Consider the following 21824-nt stretch of genomic DNA (forward strand, 5'->3'; position numbering starts at 1 on the left):
GTGCCTCTGTGTGTGTGTGTGTGTGTGTGTGTGTGTGTGTGTATATGTGTGTGTGTGTGTGTGTGTGTGTGTGTGTGTGCGCGCGCGCGTGCCTGTGCGTGTGTGTGTTTCATTTTTTAAATTTTGTTTCGGGAACTGCCGTCTCCCTGCGCCGGCTGCCGCTGTCCCGCGGGGGAAGCCGGCTGGCGCCGCGGCGGCTCTCCCGGTGACGCGGCCCGCTCGGGCCCGCCCGCGGCCCGGGCCCGTGACGCGCCGGGCGGGCCGCGCGGGGCGGGCTCCGGCGGCCATGGCGGCCATGGCGGCGGCGGCGCCCGAGTACGAGGCGGCGGAGCTGTACACACGCTCCTTCCCCGTGGGCGCCCTGGGCCGCGGCTGGCGGCGGCTGCTGGGGCCGCCTGACCTCTCGCTGGCGGCGGCGGCGCAGGAGGAGGAGGCGGACGCGGCCGTGGCGGCGGCGCTGGGCTGCGCGGCGGGCACGGCGGCCGAGCTGCGCGCCGTCTGCAGGTGGGCAGGGCCGGCGGCGCGGCCGGGTCGCGGCTCCCATGCCGGGCGGCGCCGCTGGGCCGGGGACGTGGCTGCTGCTGCCGCCGGGTGCCGCGGCGGCTCCTCGGGAGGGGCGGAAGGTGCTCGGGCAAAAGCCTTGATAGCAGCCCCTCCCGGGCCTGTGGCACGTGTTTGTTTCTATTTCCCGAGCAAATACTGAGTCATACACTGTCAGGTAGCTGGCTGCTTACAGAGTCATACACTGTCATACGCTGTCAGGGGGTTGGAATGGACCTTAAACCATACAGCTCGATGCCATGCCCAGGGACACATTCCACTAGACCAAATGGCTTAGAGCTCCGTCCAGCCTGGCCATGAGCACTGCCAGACTTCCAGCATCCACAACTTCTCTGGACAGCTTGTTCCAGTGCCTCACCACCCTCACAGTAAAGAATTTCTTCCTAATACCCAATCTAAACTTGCTCCTTTCTCGTTTGTACTGGATACTCCTGCTCCTGTAGTACAGTTCCTTATGAAGAGTTGGTCACCAACATCTCTGCAGGCCAAAAATGCCGCAAAGGCAAACAGTTTTTCTGGAGGGTAGTGCTCCAGTTGTGGGAACTTTGTTACATCTGTGAATTTGAACAAACAGTTTGGCACTTAAAGTTACATGGGCAAACATTTAGCAAATGTACTGGTTAATTACTTAAAGGTACCTGAACATTGTAATGGTTTTAGGAGACCGCAGCTGTACAATGAAACATATACCTTATATGAAGAAATAAGCCAGGCATCTGTTTGTATTAATAAAGAATAATAAAATCTTAAAATCATAAAATTGGAAGGGACTTTAAAGATCATCTTCCAATCCCCCTGCTGTGGGCAGGAACACTTTTCACTAGAGCATGTTGCTCAAAGCCCATCCAGCCTGGCCTTGAACGCTGCCAGGGATGGGCATCCACAGCTTCTCTGAGCAACCTGTTCCAGTGCCTCAACACCTTTGCATCAGAGAACCTCTTCCTAATACTAATCTAAGCCTACACTCTTTTAGTTTGAATCCCTTAAAAACATCATATAGAGTAGTTCAGGTAGCTGGCTGCATACCTGTTGAGTGTCTCTTGGTCCTTAGCCTCCACTGACTTGTTTCTCTCAGAGCTGGTGGTGAAGTCAGGTGTGTAAATGTTTTGTGGGTGTTGAAGCAGCAGCAAATCTAACAGACCATGGCTGGAAGGCTTTCTGGTCATGTGGGTAGTGAGAATTATCCTTCACCTGTAGAAAAAGGCCTGATTTCAGGCAGTAATTTCTGTAGAAAGCATCACAGGAATTACCTGTAGTCTGTCAGTAAGGAAGACATGTTAGATTTCTGATCTTATCTGTATAGCTTTGTGCTTCACCTGTCACAGTTCTGGTGACTAGCATAAATTTCTGCCATTAGTGGACTTAGTAAAAACAGATCATGTTGGTTTAAAGAAAAAAAAAAGTATCCTGGTGTAGCAAAAACTGTGACAATTACTCTGTAAGCTCTTCCAGTGTAGATGGTCCCTGATTGCTCCTTTGCTGTGCCTTATTCTCTGTGGCTACTCTGTTGCCTGAACCATTCACTGTTTTCACTTGAATTCCAAGGAGTTTTTCCTTTGGTTTCTTTATTTCCCCTCACATCCCTTCTGCTTTTTTCTTCTGTTCTGCTTTCTTCAGTTTACACCTGCTGCATTTCACTTGCTGTCTGCATCTGCTGGTGTTACAGAGCAATGCTGTCTGCATGAGGCTAAGTGTACTGTGAACAGTGATCATTTGGGAAAGAGAAAAAAGACTGGTGATCTATGAAGGAGACAGAACTGAGCATCTTGCAGCCTTTTGTTGGCTTTGCAGGAGAATGAAGCTAAAACTGCACATCCTGATGTGACCTTTCCCCTGTTCAGACTAGAAATCCCAATCTGTAATCTCCATGTGCTTTTGCTTTTAAATAAAATAGCCCTAGCCTCTTGAGTCTCCTTAACATTTGCCACCCTCAAATCATTACCTCTGATCACTTTCACTCACCTGCTCTGAGCTGCTCATACTCCTCTCTTGAGGAGAGATGAGAACACTGGGCTACACCAAGATCTGTTCTATGATACTGTGGGATCTCATTTATTACTGGTGTAAATATAACTTTGTAAGTGTTGAAATGACCACATAATGGATATAAACAGGTTTTTCTGACTCTACTTCTAAGGAAACTTCTGACAAATTAAGTAGGTTTTCTTTGGGTAGAAGAGAGATAGGAAGACATGGATATTCCTACATCTATTTTTAAAATTGTGTTGGATTAAAATAATCTTTCATGGATTCAGGATGAAGTTTTCAATATCCATAATTAAATCTTTTTTTAGAGTAGTGACATAGTGTACATTTAAGTATTTCAGACAATGTAGATACTTCTGGTGAGGAGAAATGGTATAATGTTTAAATGATATTTAACTCTTTGAGCACTCCAGTGCAATGTGGTTATTGGAGGGTTTTTTGTTGTTGTTTTTTTTGTTTTGTTTTGGTTTTTTTTGGTTGTATTTTATTTTATTTTATTTGTTTTGTTTTTTGGGCTTATTGGGGGTTTTGGGGGTTTGTTTGTTTGTTTTTAAATTTTTGTTTATTTTTGTGGGGGTTTTGTATATTTGTTGGTTCATTTTTGTTGTTGTTTTGCTTATTTGTTTTTGTTTATTATTATTATTATTTTATTCTATTTTCTTTCTGTAATACATTCCTGCAAACAGAATGCAGGAAAAACTTTGTGTCTTCCCTCACTTGTATTTGATTCAGTAAGAATGCCTTGCATATTGCACAAGTGGTATGCTGAAAATCAATATGAAGATTGCTCATGTTTTCATCAGATTTTAAATAGGTGTCATATGTCTTTATCTGGAAGATTGCAGCAGTAATTCTCTTAAATAACCAAGGTGTCAAAAGAGTAAAATTTTAGGTTTTGTTCAAATGCCTCACGAGTCTGTGAGCAAAGGAGTTTACCCTGGTATTCATAATTGATGCTTGAGTGACTGACGTCCTTGAATGCTGGAGATGCTGAGTTGAGTTATTCTGTTTTTTCTTCTGTATGATGTGTTGCTTGCATGTGTAGGGCAGGCTGAGCCTCAAATCACTGTGGGTTTTAGGTAGGTCAAGAGAGGTGAGGCTTGCAGGTACCTTATTCAACTTCAGCCCTAGTTCACCTTCTTTTTTTATTAGAAGGGATAGTTGTAAATATCTCTTGGGACGTGTTATAAAGCTGCATTAAGCTAGCATTAACGTCTTAACGTATTAGTATTTAGTGTCTTTTGGTATTAGTGTCTCAAAGGTGATGAAAGTACTACCTTTAAAATATATTCAATATAAAGAGAAATATGAACGTTGTAACTACTTATTATAAAGTATCAGGTCAAATACTAAAATATCTTTGAATTTCTAAAAGAGAAAATTTGTTGTGCTGCTAGAATATTCTGGGAAAAGTAAAGTCACAGACTTTGAAGACTTCATTGGTAGTCTGCTTCCAAGTCTACATTTCCAGAGAGCTCTCTTTGGCCTTTTTATTTCTGATCACCTAAAAATATTTTTGTAGGGGACATAAATTTAATTTGTGCATGCAGGGAATAGTCTCTGTGGGGATGCAGTAGGATCCCAAGCTTGTGGCAGTCAGGAGTGAGGTGTTCCTAGTGAAAACTCTGTATTGCACACACTTTCATGTCTTAGGTGTCTGACAGTAACTTTGCCTTAATTTCTGGAGGGATCAGCATATAATTCCTGTTTGTAAAGCCTGGCTTCCTCAGGACCATAGACCAAGTATTGTTTATGTGGTTCCACTGGCAGCAGTGGAGTTACACAGGGGGAGCTCCAGCATGGCCTGTGTGTAAGGCCCACAGCAAAGCCTTTCAAGAATTCAGTGCATGTGAGACAGTGACATATGTAATTAACTGACTGACTTTCAATACTAAAAAAGGTGCTCTGCTTTTCTTTCAGAAATTGAGGGTTTCTGACTTTTCAGGAGTGAGAAGTGGCAGTACTAGTGCTTGCAAGACTCCATGGAACTTGTCAAGGCTTCAGTGTATCCCTTCAGAGTAACAAGCTTTCAGTCCTCACAAGGAAAAAGAGGAAGCAGTTCTAATGTCAACTATTTTACATAGTGTCTCTTTGTAGCAGCTTTTTTGGGGATGTTAGTTTTTTCCCTGAAACAGGCAATTAATGGTCATGTTGTGGATAGCGCAGCCAGGGATCCCACCTAGGGCTATGGGAAGAAAGAAAAACACAGGTGCTGTTTAGCAAGTTCTGACATATTGTTGGTGGGTTATGGCACAGAAGGGAAATGGGGAACTATTGCCTTTGATGTGAGTGAAAGTTCACAATGGTAGGTAATAAACATTTTCAGATCCTGCATATAATTCCTGTGATGTTTAAAGGACTAAATACAAAGTTATTTCCTCAAAATGGTATATTTATATGAATATCATATATATTCAAGTGACTTGGACTCTTTGGTGAATGGGATCACTGATCCATGTGCCAGGAGACTTTGGATAAATAATTTTGTCATATTGTCAGTTTTACAGAAAGGGTCAGTTGTGAGTTGATTTGTCTGTCAGGGGATATCCTTTACTTGATTATGTAGGCTGCTCATAACACACCACTATGCTGCCTGAAGAACAGCCCCATCTAAAAGGTAGAACTGTGTTCTCCAAAGTGCTGTTCTCCATCTTTCTGTTAGTTGGATTAATATTTCTCAGCTGTCTTTCAGTCAGTGTTTGACACAGGATTAACTTGGCTGTCTCTGCCTGTACTTCCTGAAGTGGGAATCTAAGGAAAAGGTCCATTCTGTTTCTAGCAGGTTGTGGCTCATTACTGCAAAATTCCTTTTAAAATTATGCTTCTGGAAGAATACAATTTTTTCAGTAACTTTAAAAAAATATTTTGAGATGAAAACTGTGAAACTTAAGAAAGTTTAAAATTTTGTATGTTGCTAAATGGTAAGTAACTAAACAATAGTAAATTTATATTACTGTCAATATAGAATGACTTTATTGGCTGATCAGAGCAAAGCCATCTCTTCACAATCAAAATTTTGTCTCTGACTTTTGCTTATGTCTCTGACTTTTACTTATTGTTGGCAGGTAACGGCTGATTCCAGATTTCTATTTCTGAATTACTTTGTATTCCTATGCAGTTGCACTCCAAAGCGTTGTTCATTACTGTAATGATATTATTGTTGACATGGGGAATGTTATAAGATTATAATGAAAAAGAAAATAATGAAATCATAAATATTATTGAGGATAAATGGTACAGTCCAAAAGGTTTTCCTGGACTTCACCAGTGGTAATTTTGTCCCATAAAGAGATGGGTTTGCTCAAGAGTTTGCTGGGATTTAAACTGCAGGTAGAATTTGGCACTGGAGTTATCTCTGCCTTTAAATGGTCTGCAAAAGTGGAGAGACAAAAGCAATAAAGTGTGATTGAAAGCAGGTCCTTTATTTTACATATTTTTTCCTCAGACTATTTTTAAGCTGAATAAAATTCTATTGTGATTAATTCAAAATGCTTCTGGGAAGAACTGCAGAAGTGGGGGATGTACATATGATGATTCCTCTGAATCTGGTGTGCTGCAGTGCACAACCTGAAATGGGAACTCATAAATGGGACCAGGTGGTGAAACCACCTCCAGGTTCCTGCCTCTCATACTTCTACAGAGACGGTGAGAAATCATTGCTGTGTCCATAGAGGATAGCTCTAGATTTAGATTAGGTATCAGGTAGAAATTTTTTACTTAGTAGAGTGGTGAGGCAGTGGAACAGGTTGCCTAGAGAATTTGTGGATGCTACATTTCTAGAAGTGATCAAGACCAGGTTGAATGTGCCCCTGAGCAACCTGGTCCAGTGAAAGGTGTCCCTGCCAATGCTGATGGGGGGAATGGAACAAAATGATCTTTTAAAGTCTCTTCCAACCCAAACTGTTCTATGATTCTGTGATTCTATTTGTTATTTTTTATTGTTCTAGCATTGATATGTTAATGTCTTCTGAAAAAGAAGAGGACTCAGATGTTATTCCTGAAGATAGCAGTCTGCTCACTCTTCGGTATGCTGTTACAGTGCTCTCACAATACCCTTATTTTGGGTGGGGTGAAAAATCAGAATGGAAGGTTGGCTGGCTGCTTGTTCCCTTTACAGGCAATGCTTTCTGAAACACTGTACAAAAATACCATAAGGGTGGAAACACCAGCTTATGTTAGCATAATTGTTATGAGTCTTCTGAATGCTTAGGAACTATTTTATTAAGATATACACAATATGCCTTCTTTCTTATTGAAAAAGGATTTCTGGATGTAGGTGCTTCTGAAGTAGTGTCTAAGTTAGGAGTCTGCAGGGGCCTTCTGATAATCATATGTGTGAGGTTCCTCCAAATAAACTTTTCTCATACCTCTAGTAACTCGCAGCCATGCTGTAACAACCAGACTGTAAGGACTGATACTGCATCCAGATAACATCTTTATCTGAGCCCACTCTGTTTTGTTGAGTTTTCTTTTATTCATGGAATTTGTTGATAAACTGGTACATTCCAGAGAATAACCAGTAAGGTTTCTATCAGTTGGCAAACTTGGCCAGTTCATGTCTTTGCAGTGCTTTACATAGCACTAATGTAAAGAAATGTGTTTAGAACTGTGATCAGTGTTAAGCCTGATTGTTACTGAAAACGCTTGTGGGGAGGTCTGGAGGATAAATAAACTTGTCCTGGATATTAAGGGCTGGGTGTACATGCAGTGGTTAAATACATGTAATTTAGTAAGTATTCTACTTATGATATTCTTTCTTCTACAACTGATAATGAAGGTTTGGTTTTGGGTTTTCTAAAATGTCTATGCAATGGGGCTGAGAAAGAGTATTTATGGGTTGTTTCTTTCCTTCTGTTTTGCTTGAACATGAATTCAATTTTTTTGAAGTAGAAAGAATTGTTGAAACAATTTCTTCAAAGGTCGCAAAGTGTTTTGTCCTAGGACAATCTCTTCAAACAACATTTTGTTGTTTTTTGTTGTGAGCGTAAAATTGTTCAGAAACAACATGTCATTTGCACATGAGGGGGAAAAAGCCTACAAGCTGAAATCCACAGATTTTATGAGAGTCAGGAGATGAGTATTTTAAGTTAGTCTGTCCCACTAAGACAAACAGGAATTCTGCTCTTTGAAAGCTGCTCTGGTGTAGCTTGTGTCATTTAAATATATTAAATTCTTGAAATTCTACATGGAAATTGTTGAATGAAATTTTGTCTTGTGTTCCTGCTCCTCAGAATTAGAAAGAAGGCCTTAGACAGGAGAGAAGAAAAAATTATTGTGGATCGGGCTTGCAGACAAGAAACTCTTACCTATGAGATGGTAAGTTGCCTGTCATCTTATAGGCTCTCAAGACAGCCAAAATACAACTTCTGGTTGTTTTTTTATTAATCACTATGAAATGTACACTGAAAATGTTTGCAGATGCAAGTTTGCCGGTAACGATCAAAGAGATTTTATAGAAAGATAGGACAGGAAGTCTGCTCTTTACTGTCTGTTAAAACTGGTTGTACTTAGGGAGGAAATCTATCTTATTGCCACTATATTACTGCTTTTTTTTAAAAGTGCTGTGAACTTAAAGCTAGACATAGAGCTAGACAAAATGTGTAATAGTCTTGCTCCTGGAGTCTAATGTTGGAATCTAAGCTTCAGTGTGTGAATAATTTTGAGCTAATTTCAGTAGGGCTGAGAGAAGACAACAGTAACAGTGGTGGTAAATTCCTAATTCTGAGCTTTGCAAACTGAGTTTTTTCAGCCATTTTGAACTGCCAGGAACCAAGAGTGTAGTCACCATGAAAAACCTTATTGGAATTTTTTAACTGTGCTTAATAGGTTTGAGTTTTTTTAATGATTTCTTCTTAACCACTGTAGTCATAAACAGCAAAACCTTATTTCATAAATGCTCATAGAACCATTAAAGTTAAAAGATCTTTAGGATTGTTGAACCCAACCATTATCTTAGCACTGCCAGATCCACCACTAAACTGTGTCCCTAAGCACTACATATACACATTCTCTGAACTCTTTCAGGAACACTGAAGTGCTGGAGTCTATGGCTTTAACTGCTGCAAAAATTAGGGACATAAGTGTAGTGAGGGAAGATCCTCATGTGACCATTAGACTTTTTTTCCCCTTGAGGTTTCCTGGTCTGTTGTGAGTTATCATGTTTCAGCTGTTCAGAGACCCCGGCACATTATGTAAACTACTCTGCTGGGCTCTTAGTCTGGGGAATATCTGAGAAAATATTAGCAACAGAAACCTTCATAAAGGGTTTCAATCAGTACTGCTGTATTCATTGCAAGAATGAGCACATGGTAATTTATTTCATTCTTTAAGCAAGCTGTGTCAGAGCTGTGATTCTGTGGCTGGGACCACAATGCCTTCGTACAGGAGGAGAGCAGTAAGAAACATGAGTTCAAAATGTGTCACATGAAGAAGGCAGGTGTGAGGCAGAAAGCACAAATATCTCTGCATCTCACAGGAGTACAAATTCCTGTTACTAAATCTGAAGAATACTCTATGCTGGTGGGAGGTGTTTGTGCAGGAGCACACTCTTGATTCATTGGAAAAGGAGGAAATGGCCACAGAAAAGTACCTTCCCTCATTTTCACAGCTGGGCTGTGTATTAAACACAAAGAAGGTGAAAATGTAGGAATCATTTACTTCTTTTCTAAAACACAGTACTGTGGCAAGGGCAGTGATAGGTTTTGGGTTTTGATTTTGGAGAAATTGTGGCCTCCAGAAATGTCTAGCTTCCCTAATATGAAGAAGTGTTGCACTGTAATTTTCATGTATTTCATTCTGTGTATATTTTCTAGATTAGTGTTTCCCATATTAAGGGTTACAATCCTCCTTTACATATGAAAACATTCAAAGAGCATTTCAACAACGCTGAGAAATGAAGGAACATGCTTACAGTTGGTAATTGGAGCAATTTGTCACTTTTCCACCTTGGAGAAAGGAGGCTGTTTTCAATTCAGAAGGCTACATAGTCAAAAATGAGTTAGCATTTCTCAGCATTTCTCAGACTGTTGCCCAGTGTTTATTATGTGTGTGTGTATACATATATAAATATTTTTTATACCTTTAAATATATGTATGTTTGCCAGTATAATATATATATATGTGTGTGTATATGTTTTTCTAGGAGTCACATGCAATTGGAAAGAGGCCAGACAATCCATCAGATCTAATTGAGGAGGGTGAACTACTTTTAACGCTGAACATCTTTTATCCTGTTATATTTCAGAAGGTTGGTATGAAATTTCTCTGGGTAGTATTCTGATTCTTTCCTATTCAGGTAATGTCTTGCTCTCCCAAGCAGTTAAAATCAGTGAGTCTACTGATGACATGTGGTAAACTCTTCAACTCCGATAATTTCTTATGGCTTTTTCAGAATCTGGCTTTCATTCTGTTAGTGGTTTACATAACAAAACTTGTACAATAATTACACAGTAGTTAATTTATTTTACAGAAAACTCAAAACCTGAAAATAAATACATGAAAACTAAAGTATTTTTTCTTGGTTTGGGGTAAGTGAGCTCAGACTTTCTGTCTTTTCTGCACTTTCTGGTGGAGAATGTAAGATTTGAAGTGTAGCATGTAACTCTGGTGGAGAATGTAACAATTGAAATGTAACTCATATGTAACATTTGAATAAAACTATTAAGTATCAGTCTTAGGAGAGGCTCTGGCAAGATGCAGTTCAGAGAAGTGATGTGCCAGATGCTGCCAGTAATGATCTTAAGCTGTCAAATGAAGAGCAGTGCTGATGCTGACAAGTAATAATTTATCTGGAGTTTGTATTCTGTGTTCTTTGTAGCATAAAGATCACAAACCCTACCAAACAGTCCTTGTACTGGGCAGCCAGAAACTCACTGAGCTGAGAGACTCGATTTCCTGCGTCAGTGACCTCCAGATAGGTGGTGAGTTCAGCAGTCAGCCAGATCAAGCACCAGAGCACATCAGCAAGGTAAAACTTTCTATGTGGAGCCCTCTACCTATATAGGAGTCTTGAAAACATAGAAAGAGAGGCAGAGTTTTGTTTTGTTGTTTTTTCTTCAGCACTAAATTCAGCTGCATTGGTTCTGCCTGTTGGTTGCACTGCAAGTAAATACTTCATAGCAGCATTACCAAGATGACTTGTTCTGTGCAATATCAAGGAAAACATCATCATTGCTACTGCTAGGAAATAGAAACACAAGCAGTGAGTTTTGTGTAGATATATTCCTGTGAGCTAATTTTATTTTGAGCTGTATTCTGAAACACCAGAGGTAATAGCTTAATCCCACTAATAATAATATCATCCCACTGTGCTTTGTTGTTTGCAACTGGATGCTAATGGAATGTAGGGATGAAGATTATTCTTCTCTCTCAAAGTTGCTATGTATTCTCTGGGTATGAGCAAAACAGGTCATCTAGTTGAAAATACTGAAATGAAATAATTTTGATTATATATCGTATGACATATAATTATATGTCATATCATAGAATGGTTTACATTGAAAGAGATTTGTGGAGGTCATCTGGTCTACTCCCTCTGCTCAAGCAAGGCCCTCTGCTCAAGGCAGTTTTCCATGACCGTATCCTGACGTTTTTTGCATATCTCAAATGATGGAGGTTGCAAAACCTCCTTGGACAGCCTCTGTCAGTGTTCAGTCACCTGTGTCAGTAAAGCATTTCTTGAGGTTCAGGGGGAGCTGCATGTGTTTCAGTTTGTGCTTATTGACTCTGATCCTGTCACTTGGGACTGCTAACATGAGCCTGGCCCCTCCTTTGCACCCTCCTTAGAGGTATTGTATATGTTAATGAGATTCCCCTACCTGAGCTTTCTCTTTAGGATTCTAACTCACAGCTCTCTTAACCACTGGTTTTAGGAGAAATGCTGCAGTCCCTTCATCTTCATGGCCCCTGTGGGACTATTTCTCCAGTATATCCATGTCTCCCTTCTACTGAGCAGTCAAGAATTGAAGACAGGCCTTTAGGTAAGGCCTCACTAGTGTTGAGGAGAACTGAAGGATTGCCTCCCTTGACCTGCTGGTGGTATTTTATCTAATGCAGCACAGGATCCCATCTGCTCTGTTGGCTGTCTTTGCTGAAAGGACACGTTGTTGCTTCATGCTCAGTTTGGGACCTACCAGGATCTCTGGGTCCTTTTTGCCAAGCTGTTCTCCAGCTGAGTAACCCTCAATAAACAGTGGAGCATCAGCTTGTTTATCCCCAGGGGCAAGACCTTGTACTTCTCCTTGCTCAACCTCACCAAGTTCTTGTTGGCCCATTTCTCTGGGCTGTTAATATCCCCCTGTCTGGCAAAAGGATCATCTGGTGTATCAGCCACTCCTTACAGTTTTGTGTCAGCAGCAGAGAGGGTAATGGTAGCAGATAGAAGTGAATCGAAGAGTCTGAATCTAAAGCACATTCCTACTACTGTGTCTTTATGCAGGTCATCTGAGAAGTCCTGTCTTTGGAAAAGCAGGCAGCCTAGATTTAATAGCTCAAAGAGGCCTCTGGGCACAAATGAGCATCCCAGACTGGTCTGATGATGGAGAGTAAAATAAAATAAAAAATAGAATAAAAAAGGAATCTTTATTGAGTCCTTAAAGGGTGGTTGAGGGAGAAAAAGAGGCTCAAGGGAGACATTATCACTCTCTAGAGCTATCTGAAAGGAGGGAGAAGAGGGTGTAGCCAGGTCAGGGGTCAGTTCTCCTGGGTAACAAGAGACAGGATGAGAGGAAATGGCCTCAAATTGCACCAAAGAAGGTTTAGATTGGATATTAGGAAACATTTCTTCACTGCAAGGGTGGTCAGACATTGGAACAGGCTAGTCAGGGAAGTGGTAGAATCATCAGCCGTGAAAGTGTTCAAAAATGTGTGGATGTGGCACTTGGGACTTGCTTAGTGGTGAACATGTCAGTGCTGGGTTAATGGTTGGACTTGATGTTCTCAGAGGTCTTTTATACCTTGATGATTCTATGATTCTATTCCAACCACTTCCTGGGGCCTCCGCATACATAGTGGCTGCTTTGGAAGACAAATGCTTTCACCATGAATGGCCCCTTCCTCTTTTCCTACAGCTTTATTGCTGAGTGCAGCATCATATGATGTGGGATGTCCTTTGGGTCAGTTTGGGTCAGCTGTCCCAGCTACATTCCCTCTCAGCCTCTCACCCAGCTCCAGCCCACTGCTCTTGGGGAGACTCGGAGAGACAGACTTGAAGCTGTGCAAGCACTCCTCAGTGGTACCAAAACACTGGTGTATTATCGACTCCCCTTTGCAAAAAATGCAGAGCATGCACAGAGGCTGCTGTGAGGAAAGTTAACTCCATACTACATTAACTCTCTGTGCATTTGATCAGAACACAAAATACTTTTTACTGAGATGACAGAGAATTATTGAAGTCTTGTCCCCTGCACACATGCAGGGCATGCATGCACAGCTACGCATGAGAGCACTTCCTGGTGACATCTGTATAAACAAGTCAGACAGGCAATTCTGGAAGGTCCAATCACCTCACTTCTAGGGTCTCACAAGAAAATCTATCATCCTTCAAAATTCTTACTTAATTACAAAGTTTGTCACATGTAGATAGTCCATTTGTAACATTCCATCAAAGATAATTAACAGTTTTTATGACACTCATACCAGCAGCACAAGAGTCATCAGATGCCAAATCAACTCCAGAAGCTGAGCTAAACATCAACTTGCAGTCACTATGTTCTCTAAACCATATTTCTGAGTGCCACATTCACACAACTTTTCAACATTCCCAGGGATGGTGATTTCATCACATCCCTGAGCAGCTTATTCCAATGCCTGAGCATCACCTACTGATGGGAAATAAGGGAATAAATTGTCTTTTCTTTTGCTTTGCTTCTGTATGCAGCTTTTGCTTTTTCTCATTTAACTGCCTTTATCTGAACTCATGAGCTTGCTTGTCTTTGTTTTCCCAGTCCTGCTAAGTGAGTGAGAAAGCAGGTGGTCAGGTATCTGGTAGCCACCCAAAGTAAACACAGTGCATCTTGCTAATTTTTTTAAATATTATTTTGTTAAAGTCAGTGCCTTGCAATTACTGAGATTGTGCAGTGATGCATATGTTCTTGTTCTTTGTTTTTGTAGAAGTCCATAATTTCTGTGATGGGGACAGAAATAAGAGAAGAGCATTAAAGTAACCTGTAATGGCTTGAGAACAATATCAGCAGAGTAGCTCATAGTTAGCAATCATATGAGCCTAGCTGTCACATCAGCATCTACAATCACAGCAGAATTTTTCTTACACACCTGTAGAATGATCTCTCTTAATATAATTTAGATACCTAAAATATTTGGATTTTTGACATGTTCTTGTTTAAGTTGTTTATTCTCTCATAACACTAATGGAGACTTCTCTCTTTGTCTCTCAGGATCTCTACAAATCTGCCTTCTTCTATTTCGAAGGCATCTTCTATAATGATAAAAGATACCCAGAGTGCAGAGATTTGAGCAGGTATGGTATTTGTTGACTAAGGAAAACCTTAAGGAACATAAAATTGTTTTCATTTTGTTTATGACTTGTGGTGTTACAGATACTGGGATGTCTAGAGTATTAAGCTGGAATGGACTTTTCTTGCTGTTTATCCATGATGAATTGGTTTTTACAGAGAAGTTTAACTTTACTCACTCTACCTACTCCTTCCATTCGCTTCCCTTTTGAAAAGAGTATGTATCCATTTTTTAACCTGCAAATGCTGTTTTGCTCTACTTGCGATCAGATTTCTGTGTAAAGTGACAGGTGCCATTTTGTACTGGGTTTTTAAGTACCTTCCCTACTTGTGATGGGAATCAAAAGACTTGCCTGTGAGGTAGAAGATGTGTGAGAAAGACAAGAAGCTGTGTGGCAGTAGTTTTCCTGCTCAGTCTTGAAAACATGCTGAATGCCTTAATTGCAAAGTCAACACGAGGTCTGTGTGACCGATCAGAAAAGGAATTCGGTATTTTAAGGAAAAATGGTCTTGCTGATATGCTAGTGAGATTTAGGAGATCAAAATGTTTGAAATGGTTGGTATGGAAGAACTGACTCTGTTGGACCCTGTTGTTCTGACAGACTTTGTACGGGACTTCAGGGAAATTAATATTTTACTTCCTGTCTTTCTGTCTGTGAACAACAGTTGTTTTCACAGAAGGGCTTGCTATAGCCTACACATACATAGCTTGCAGAGTTAGATGCCTTGTGTGTAGGAGTGTGCTCAAAAGCTAAAAAGAAATTTATAGTAGCCAGTGGCCTTCCAGTCATGAATTTTGGAAATGTGAGTGCACTTGTCAGCTTTATGTTTCTCCTTGACAAAAACAAAATTTAAAAAAAAAGCGCTTTTTAATACTTTAAAATGAAGTCATTGACCAAGAGGGTAAAATAACCTGCTAGTAACTTGAATTATTTGACTTAAGAAATCTTGTACTGCAAACAGTCTGACCTGGATGGGTGCCATCAGAAGCATACACATCTAAAGCTCCTCAGGAAGCTGCCTGGTGAGGACTGAAAGGCAGATGTTCTACAGGAGCAGTGAACAGTTCTATGGTGTTGTAGTATTGCTGTAAAATCACCTTAAATTACTACCAAATATTGTGAACTGTTTTGATTTCCATCATTTAACCATTCTCATTGAAGTATTTTGCATGTCCCCAAGTGATCTTTTTCTCTGTATTCAGTGTTCATAGCTTTGCTGTGCTGATGGCTTTTCTGTTTTCAGAACAATTATAGAGTGGTCAGAATCTCATGACAGAGGCTATGAAAATCTTCAATCTGTTAAGATGGAGGACTATGTATTTAATGATTTATATCTCAAAATTGGCTTTCCATACCTTTACTGTCACCAAGGGAACTGTGAACATATCATTATAATCACAGATATAAGGTAAGTAGCTATTCTTTGGGAGTCCTTGGGCAAATGAAAGTAAGGCTTCTCTGGACAAACTTCAGACATTAATGCTGAATGTTTGTTAGACTGACTTACTTGCTTTAAGATTATTCTGCTGCCTTCTGCAGAGCTTAAATTTTTCTTCCATATACATGGGAGTATATCTGAAAAAAGGAGAGTAATTTTCCTTGCTTTTTTATTTTTAATTTGTGTACAAAGACTGCTTTGCAATTAGTGTGCTGTGACTGCTGTGTAACAGGAATGGTAACCACAGTGTCAAGATCTTTCTACATAGAGCAAATGTGTGGCAGATTTATGTACTGATTGTGGAGCACCAGGGAGCAGAATGTTGTACGCTGTGGCTGGACTCAACTGAACAATTAGTTTGAACTAGAAGCTAAGGGACAGGAACTGGAAACATAATAGAGGAATGGAAATAGTGGGTTGAGGTGGATAGGCCAGGAAGAGAAGGAGAATGTGATAGTGACCGTGAGGTGGCAGCCACATCAAGAGTAGAACTGTTGTGTAGACTTTGCTCAGTGCATAACTAGAGAGAGCACTCCTGTGGTTGTCTGTAGTGGGTGACAGGTAATTTTCTGTTCCCTGATGCTACATCAGGAGCCTGATGTAGCAAAGTATTGATAATACATGGTGCTTTCCAAAAGGAGCATAACCTAGAGGAAAGCATAGATGTTGCACATAAATGATCTGAAGAGTCACCTGACAGTAGTTTGTTGGTCTGTGTAGGAGATAAAAGCTTTAAAAAGACCACAGAAAGGAGATGGTCTGAAGACTTCTGTGTTACTGCACAAACTGAATTTACTTGTGACCATAAAATCCACAGATGGTGCAACTAGCAGCCTATCTCCAGATCCTCATCTGTGTTAAGAAATGTTAAGCAGAAGTCCAGCTGGAGTTTAAATGGGAATTGAAATAATATCTTAACTTCATGTCCATGCTTATGTTGAGATAAATTTCAGTATGGAAACATCTTTATTGTATGTGTTGTATTTATTTATTTCCCTCAAGGCTTATTCATCATGATGACTGTCTGGATAGGACTCTATATCCCTTGCTGGTCAAGAAACATTGGCTATGTACCAGAAAATGTTTTGTGTGCAAGATGTATACAGCAAGGTATGCTACAGTCTTGATGCTATTGTTGTCTTAATTCTTTCTAGGTGCTGCTGTTAACTTAAAAAAAATAGTAAAAATCAAAGCTCTGTATGTATTTCCTAATAAAAATAATCTTCACTTTTAAAGCAGTTGACCTCTCTCTTACCAGGAAGAGGCTTCCTGCAGGTAGTGTTCATTTGGAATTGATTCAGGAGTTAATAAGAACTAAATGAGTAAAAGATTAATTATTTGGCTCATGCTCTTTTCCATATCCAGAGCTTGACTATCTTATGAATTGCTTTTGAAAATCCTGCTTTTGGGGGAAATGCTGCATTTTTCTCTTTTGCAAGATTTGTTTCAACTTAATTTACCAAAAATCATGCTTTTGTTTAATCTAGCATCTGTGCAGGTGTAGAACTGTCTAACTCTAATATAATAAAATCTAGAGATTTTTAAAAGGCATTTAAGTTGCCTCACAGGAAACTCCTAACCTCAACCTGAAAATTGTGTGCTCCGCAGCTGTTCTTGAAGAGACTCTTTGTGATTTTCTGCTCTTAAAAGAGCAAAATATGAATTTTATGCTCTTTATACACTTTAGTGATATTAATTTAGATACAAGACAGACTTTCAATAAACAGTAGAAATTTTTCTAAAGACTAGGTTAGGCTCCATGATTTTATAGATCTGAATTATTTATTTGCAAAAACACTGGTTGCTTGTTTTTCCCTCACAACAATTTAATGCGCTCAGCCTCTGTTTGACGCAGCCACTGTGTCTTCATTGTCTTGCTTGTTTGGCCTTAGACATCTCTGGAATCAGGCAAAGAGCCAATTCCCCTTGAGATGGGAGTCCATCCTAGCGTTCCAAGCAGTGCTGTGAGGATGCCTTTACAATATAATCTGTGAGGCATTTGGCCATAAGGGGAGGTGGAGCCAAAGGGTCAATATGGGGGAAAGATGGGATGGGGAGGGCATTACCAGAGGTGATGTAAATGCATTAAATTAAAACCAGGATTAAGCACTAAGCTGAAGTAGGGACATGCTAAACCATAGACAGCAGAGCTGCTTTGGCTGGCTGTCCAGTGTGTTCTAATCTGTGCAGATAGCATCTGTAATCACCAGAGGCCTTCAGCTGTTGTGGCCTCTTGAGTGCTATCATAAATTAATTACTCAGTGACATGGCAGGCTCTCCTTGTACATGTTAACTTGTGTTCATGTTAACTTCAGTGCTTGCTGGAGTGTGCTGCAATACTCACCTGGTCTTGTCTGCATCATTTGGGTCCTGTTTTTAGACTCCTAGATGGTTTTGATTACTCAGAAGAGCTTGGGTCAGTACATGTCTGCTTCATTTCAGAGTTTCTTGTATTAAGGGAAAAAAAGATTTATGATTTAGGTGGCCACAGAGTGGACAGAATATTCCTGTTATTTTTTTTTTAATGCACTGTACCAGCAGCACAGGTTTGAGGAGTTTCTCAGGAAGTGCTGCTGGAGCTGCTGGGATTAACAAGGAATGGGCGGGGACTTTGGAAATGAGCTGTATGCTGGGATAGGAGATATGCAATATAGGTAGAACCTTGTGTATATAAAATTATTACCGATGTTTGTTGCTGCCATCCCCAGTCCTGAGTAAAATGTTGAGATGTTTGCCACAAGTGTGTTGCACTCATAAGAAAACACTTGTGTTTTATAACCTGCAGGTGGGTAACCAACAAAGACAGTCTGGCACCGGAGGATCCTTGTTTCTTCTGTGATGTTTGTTTTCGGATGCTCCATTATGATGCAGAAGGCAATAAACTGGGGGAGTTTCTTGCATATCCTTATGTTGATCCTGGGATTTTCAACTGAAATTGACATGTGCCATGATTAATTCATTGAATGACATTGTTGAATCTGTTGTTCTGGCTGTTAAAACCCACTGGACAGCATGGGGTTTGAGCATACTGCTGCAGGGTTTCAGGTTAGGCATGTAATCCTCTCCCATGAGCTGGAAGGAGCCCTTTGCACTTGAAGACTGTCTGGTGTGTTTTTCTGAGTAAGTATGTATGATTTTACAGAATAAGTTGTCATGGAAAAATGTAATACACTTTTACAACATTCCAGTAGTTTGGATGCTATGGACTGTAAAGTGTGGATGTTTGAGAATACCTGGCAAAAAAAACCATGATTTTGAGAAGCTCTGTGTATCCAAGGCTCTGTAAACTGTGAAAGAGAACATGATCTGTATATAGCTTACCTTGAAAACACTGAATTTGTAGGGAAGAGAACGCTTTCTGAAAGAGAAGCTCAGAATACTGGTTTAACTCCTAGGTCTTTCCTACAAATGAAAGCTTGCATCTGAAGGCTTTTGTTGTCCCTGGTTTCTGACTCTGAAGACTGATTCTGTAGAGAGGAAACTCCATTTCACCATAACTGAATTGTAGCCTGCCTTTTAAATAAATTTGCCAACTATTTACAGTGTATGCAGTGTTCATTGTGCACCTTTTTATTTTGTATCATTCTGTTATTGTAATGTAATGTTTTTTTAAATTACAATGGGGTGAATTTGTAGTTCATACAAGTCTATTGTTAAACTGAAACACTGTTAAGACAGGATATTCTTTTTCTTAAAGTCTTCTGGAATTAATATGGTAGTCGAGATCTTTGTTTTAGGAAAGTTAAAGCTAACAGCTTTTCCTTTGAAAACTTCAGCTAGTTCTGGTTGGGGGAAGACAGCCTGCTCTAACAATCCACATACAGAAGGGTGACAAACTGAATCCTGTTGAGGTCCTGTAGCTGCAGATTCAAGACATCTTAGATGTCTTGAAACAAAGGTATCTGAAGCACCTGCAGGACTCCATTTATTACTCCCATATCTTACTGCTTTCTAGTGGTGTATTAAGTCATTTGGATATAAATCCATGTGGTTTTTTAGGAACAACAAAAAAAAAGTGGGTTTTTTGTCCTGTCTTGTAAACCAGCCAGCTGTTGGCCTGTGTATTTCAATGAACCAACCACTTGTAAAAGCAGGTGGTGAGGGTTCTCTTATCCTTCAGGAATCTGCAGAAAAGGGAGTGCCTTGCCCACCACAACTGTGACAAGTCCAACTGCTGGGGCTGGGCTGGTTTGTGGTGCTGCAGCAGCTGCTTTAAAGGTCCTCTTTTATACAGGTCTGGTTGCAACTTCAGCATTTGCCTCACAAGTTGCTACTCCTTATCTTTCCCCTATCTCCTCCTCTTTCAGCTGTCTCCCATAAATATACAGGCTTCCCAATCTACTTCAGTATAGGATCAGGAATCATCTAGAGAGCTAGCTTGAGTTCTAAAGCACTAATCAATAGTTTTTTTTGTGGGGACTTTTTTTTTTCTTTCTTTAGCCATAAAGAGAAGGGAGTGGCAAAATGTGAGTTTACTCTTTCATTAAATTAATTTGCTTCAAATATGCTGTCTCTCACACAACTCATTTATCTTCTTAATTAAAAGTCAAGATTAAATATATTTAAAAATTGGTGTCCCTGCAGATTAAGAAATTTTACCATGTCAGTCCCATACTTCCAGTAATGAAGAGAGAAAGTAGCCACAGTCTGGGTGTGGGAGTTGAGAGCATTCAATGCGTAACTACAAAACAGAGAAGAATCATATTAGAAGCTTGCTGTTTATATTATGTGGTCCTCCTTCATATTCAGTGATGCATCCTAAGTCATAGACTTTGGTGATGAACCTAAGTCATAGGTTCTAAAGGTCCCTGAAGTCGTCACAGGACAACTGATTCTGGTCTTGATTTGGTAAGTCTGAATGAGTCCTCTGTCAGTTTCATTTCAGTTGACTGGTAGTTGTGGAGGAGATTATTCTGTGACTTCCTGAAAACACCTGAAGGACAATGCAGGTTTCAGTCAGAACCAGCACAGCTTCATGACGGGAAAGTCCTGCTTATCAAACCTAATTTCTTTTTATGACAAGGTAACATACCTAGTTAATCAAGGGGAGCTAGAACGTGTAATCTTTTAGGATTTCAATAAAGCTTTCAATACTGCCTTTCACAGTATCCTCCTGGAAAAGCATATCCTGTGCACAACACAGTAAATGCCTCATGAAATGGGTGAGCAACTGGCTCATGGGTTGGACACAGGGGATTTCAGTGAATGGGGTAACAGCAAACTGGTGACCTGACACTGCTGGGGTTCCAGGGGGCTCTATCCTTGACCATGTGCTCTTCATCCTCTTTATTAACAACCCAGATCAGGACTTGAAGCATACTGAGTGAGTTTACCAATGGTATTAAACTGGGAGAAGCTGTTGACTCCCTCAAGGGCAGAGAGGCCCTGCAGAGACCTTCATTAAGTGGGAAGGCTGGGCAATCACCAGTGATATGATGTTCAACAACAGAAAGTGCCAAATTCTGAGATGCGCCAGGGACAGGGCAACCCTGGATGTATGGTCAGATTGGGAAATGAGATGCTGGAAAGCAGTGCCACAGACAAGGACCTGGGGGTCCTGGTTGAACACGGGTCAGCAGTGCCCTGGCAGCCAGGAGGGCCAGCCCTGGCCCTGGGGGACATCAGGCCCAGCACCACCAGGAGAGGGAGGGGATTGTCCTGCTCTGAGCTGGGGCAGCCTCACCTCAAGTGATAGGGACTGGTTTGGGCGCCACAGTAAAAGAGGATGAGGATGAAGATCCTTGAGGAGAAGCTCTGTGAGGTGTGGCTGAGGTCCCTTGGTCTGTTCACCCTGGATGAGACTGAAGCAAGACCTCATCACAGTCTACAACTTACTCAGAAGGGGATGAAGAAGGGTGCAGGCACAGATCTCTCTGTGATCAGTGACAGGACCTGAGGGAATGGCCTGAAGCTGTGTCAGGGGAGGTTTAGGTGGGATATTCAGAAAAGGTTCTTCACCCAGAGGGTGGCTGGCCACTGAAACAGCTCCCTGGGGAAGTGGTCACAGCACCAGCCCGACCGAGTTCAAGAAGTGTCTGGACAATGCTTTCAGGCACATGGTGTGTCTTGTGCAGGGCCAGGAGTTGGGACTTTGAAGATCCTTGTGGGTCCCCTTCAACTCAGCATGTTCTATGTCTATTCTCAGGATTTTCAAACTCTAATTTTTAACCTGGCTGTCCTCTGTCAAATACCATATACAAGTTGTTACAGTTTTGGGCAAAGTCTGTGTTTCAAGAAACACGCTTCAGAGATTTGTACTTGTTCTATTCCCTTTCATGCCTCCGGGAATTAAATCACTTTACCAGTGTTTCTGTTAAAATTCTAGTTAGGGATCCCCAAGTTAATGCCAAAGCAGTAAAATCAAAA

General features: G+C 40.8%; 1 protein-coding gene across 1 annotated transcript; it reads left to right on the top strand.

The window, feature by feature from the left end:
* The first annotated feature begins 280 nt into the window (after positions 1-280).
* SNAPC3 (small nuclear RNA activating complex polypeptide 3) lies at positions 281-19005 on the top strand. The gene is made up of 9 exons (XM_021525529.2): positions 281-504; positions 6495-6572; positions 7779-7863; positions 9689-9793; positions 10364-10513; positions 13941-14023; positions 15264-15428; positions 16461-16568; positions 18244-19005. The coding sequence occupies exons 1-9, from the start codon at positions 287-289 to the stop codon at positions 18389-18391; spliced, it is 1140 nt and encodes a 379-aa protein (XP_021381204.2). The 5' UTR covers positions 281-286; the 3' UTR covers positions 18392-19005.
* The last annotated feature ends 2819 nt before the right edge of the window (positions 19006-21824 follow it).

This window comes from Lonchura striata, chromosome Z, assembly GCF_046129695.1.
Source record: "Lonchura striata isolate bLonStr1 chromosome Z, bLonStr1.mat, whole genome shotgun sequence".
NCBI lineage: Eukaryota > Metazoa > Chordata > Aves > Passeriformes > Estrildidae > Lonchura > Lonchura striata.

Bases quoted from the DNA above. Each gene is read 5' to 3' on its own strand.
- SNAPC3 (XM_021525529.2), top strand. From the start codon at position 287: ATGGCGGCCATGGCGGCGGCGGCGCCCGAGTACGAGGCGGCGGAGCTG. The intron at 505-6,494 runs GTGGGCAGGGCC...TTATTGTTCTAG, and splicing joins GAGCTGCGCGCCGTCTGCAG to CATTGATATGTTAATGTCTT. The intron at 6,573-7,778 runs GTATGCTGTTAC...CCTGCTCCTCAG, and splicing joins AGCAGTCTGCTCACTCTTCG to AATTAGAAAGAAGGCCTTAG.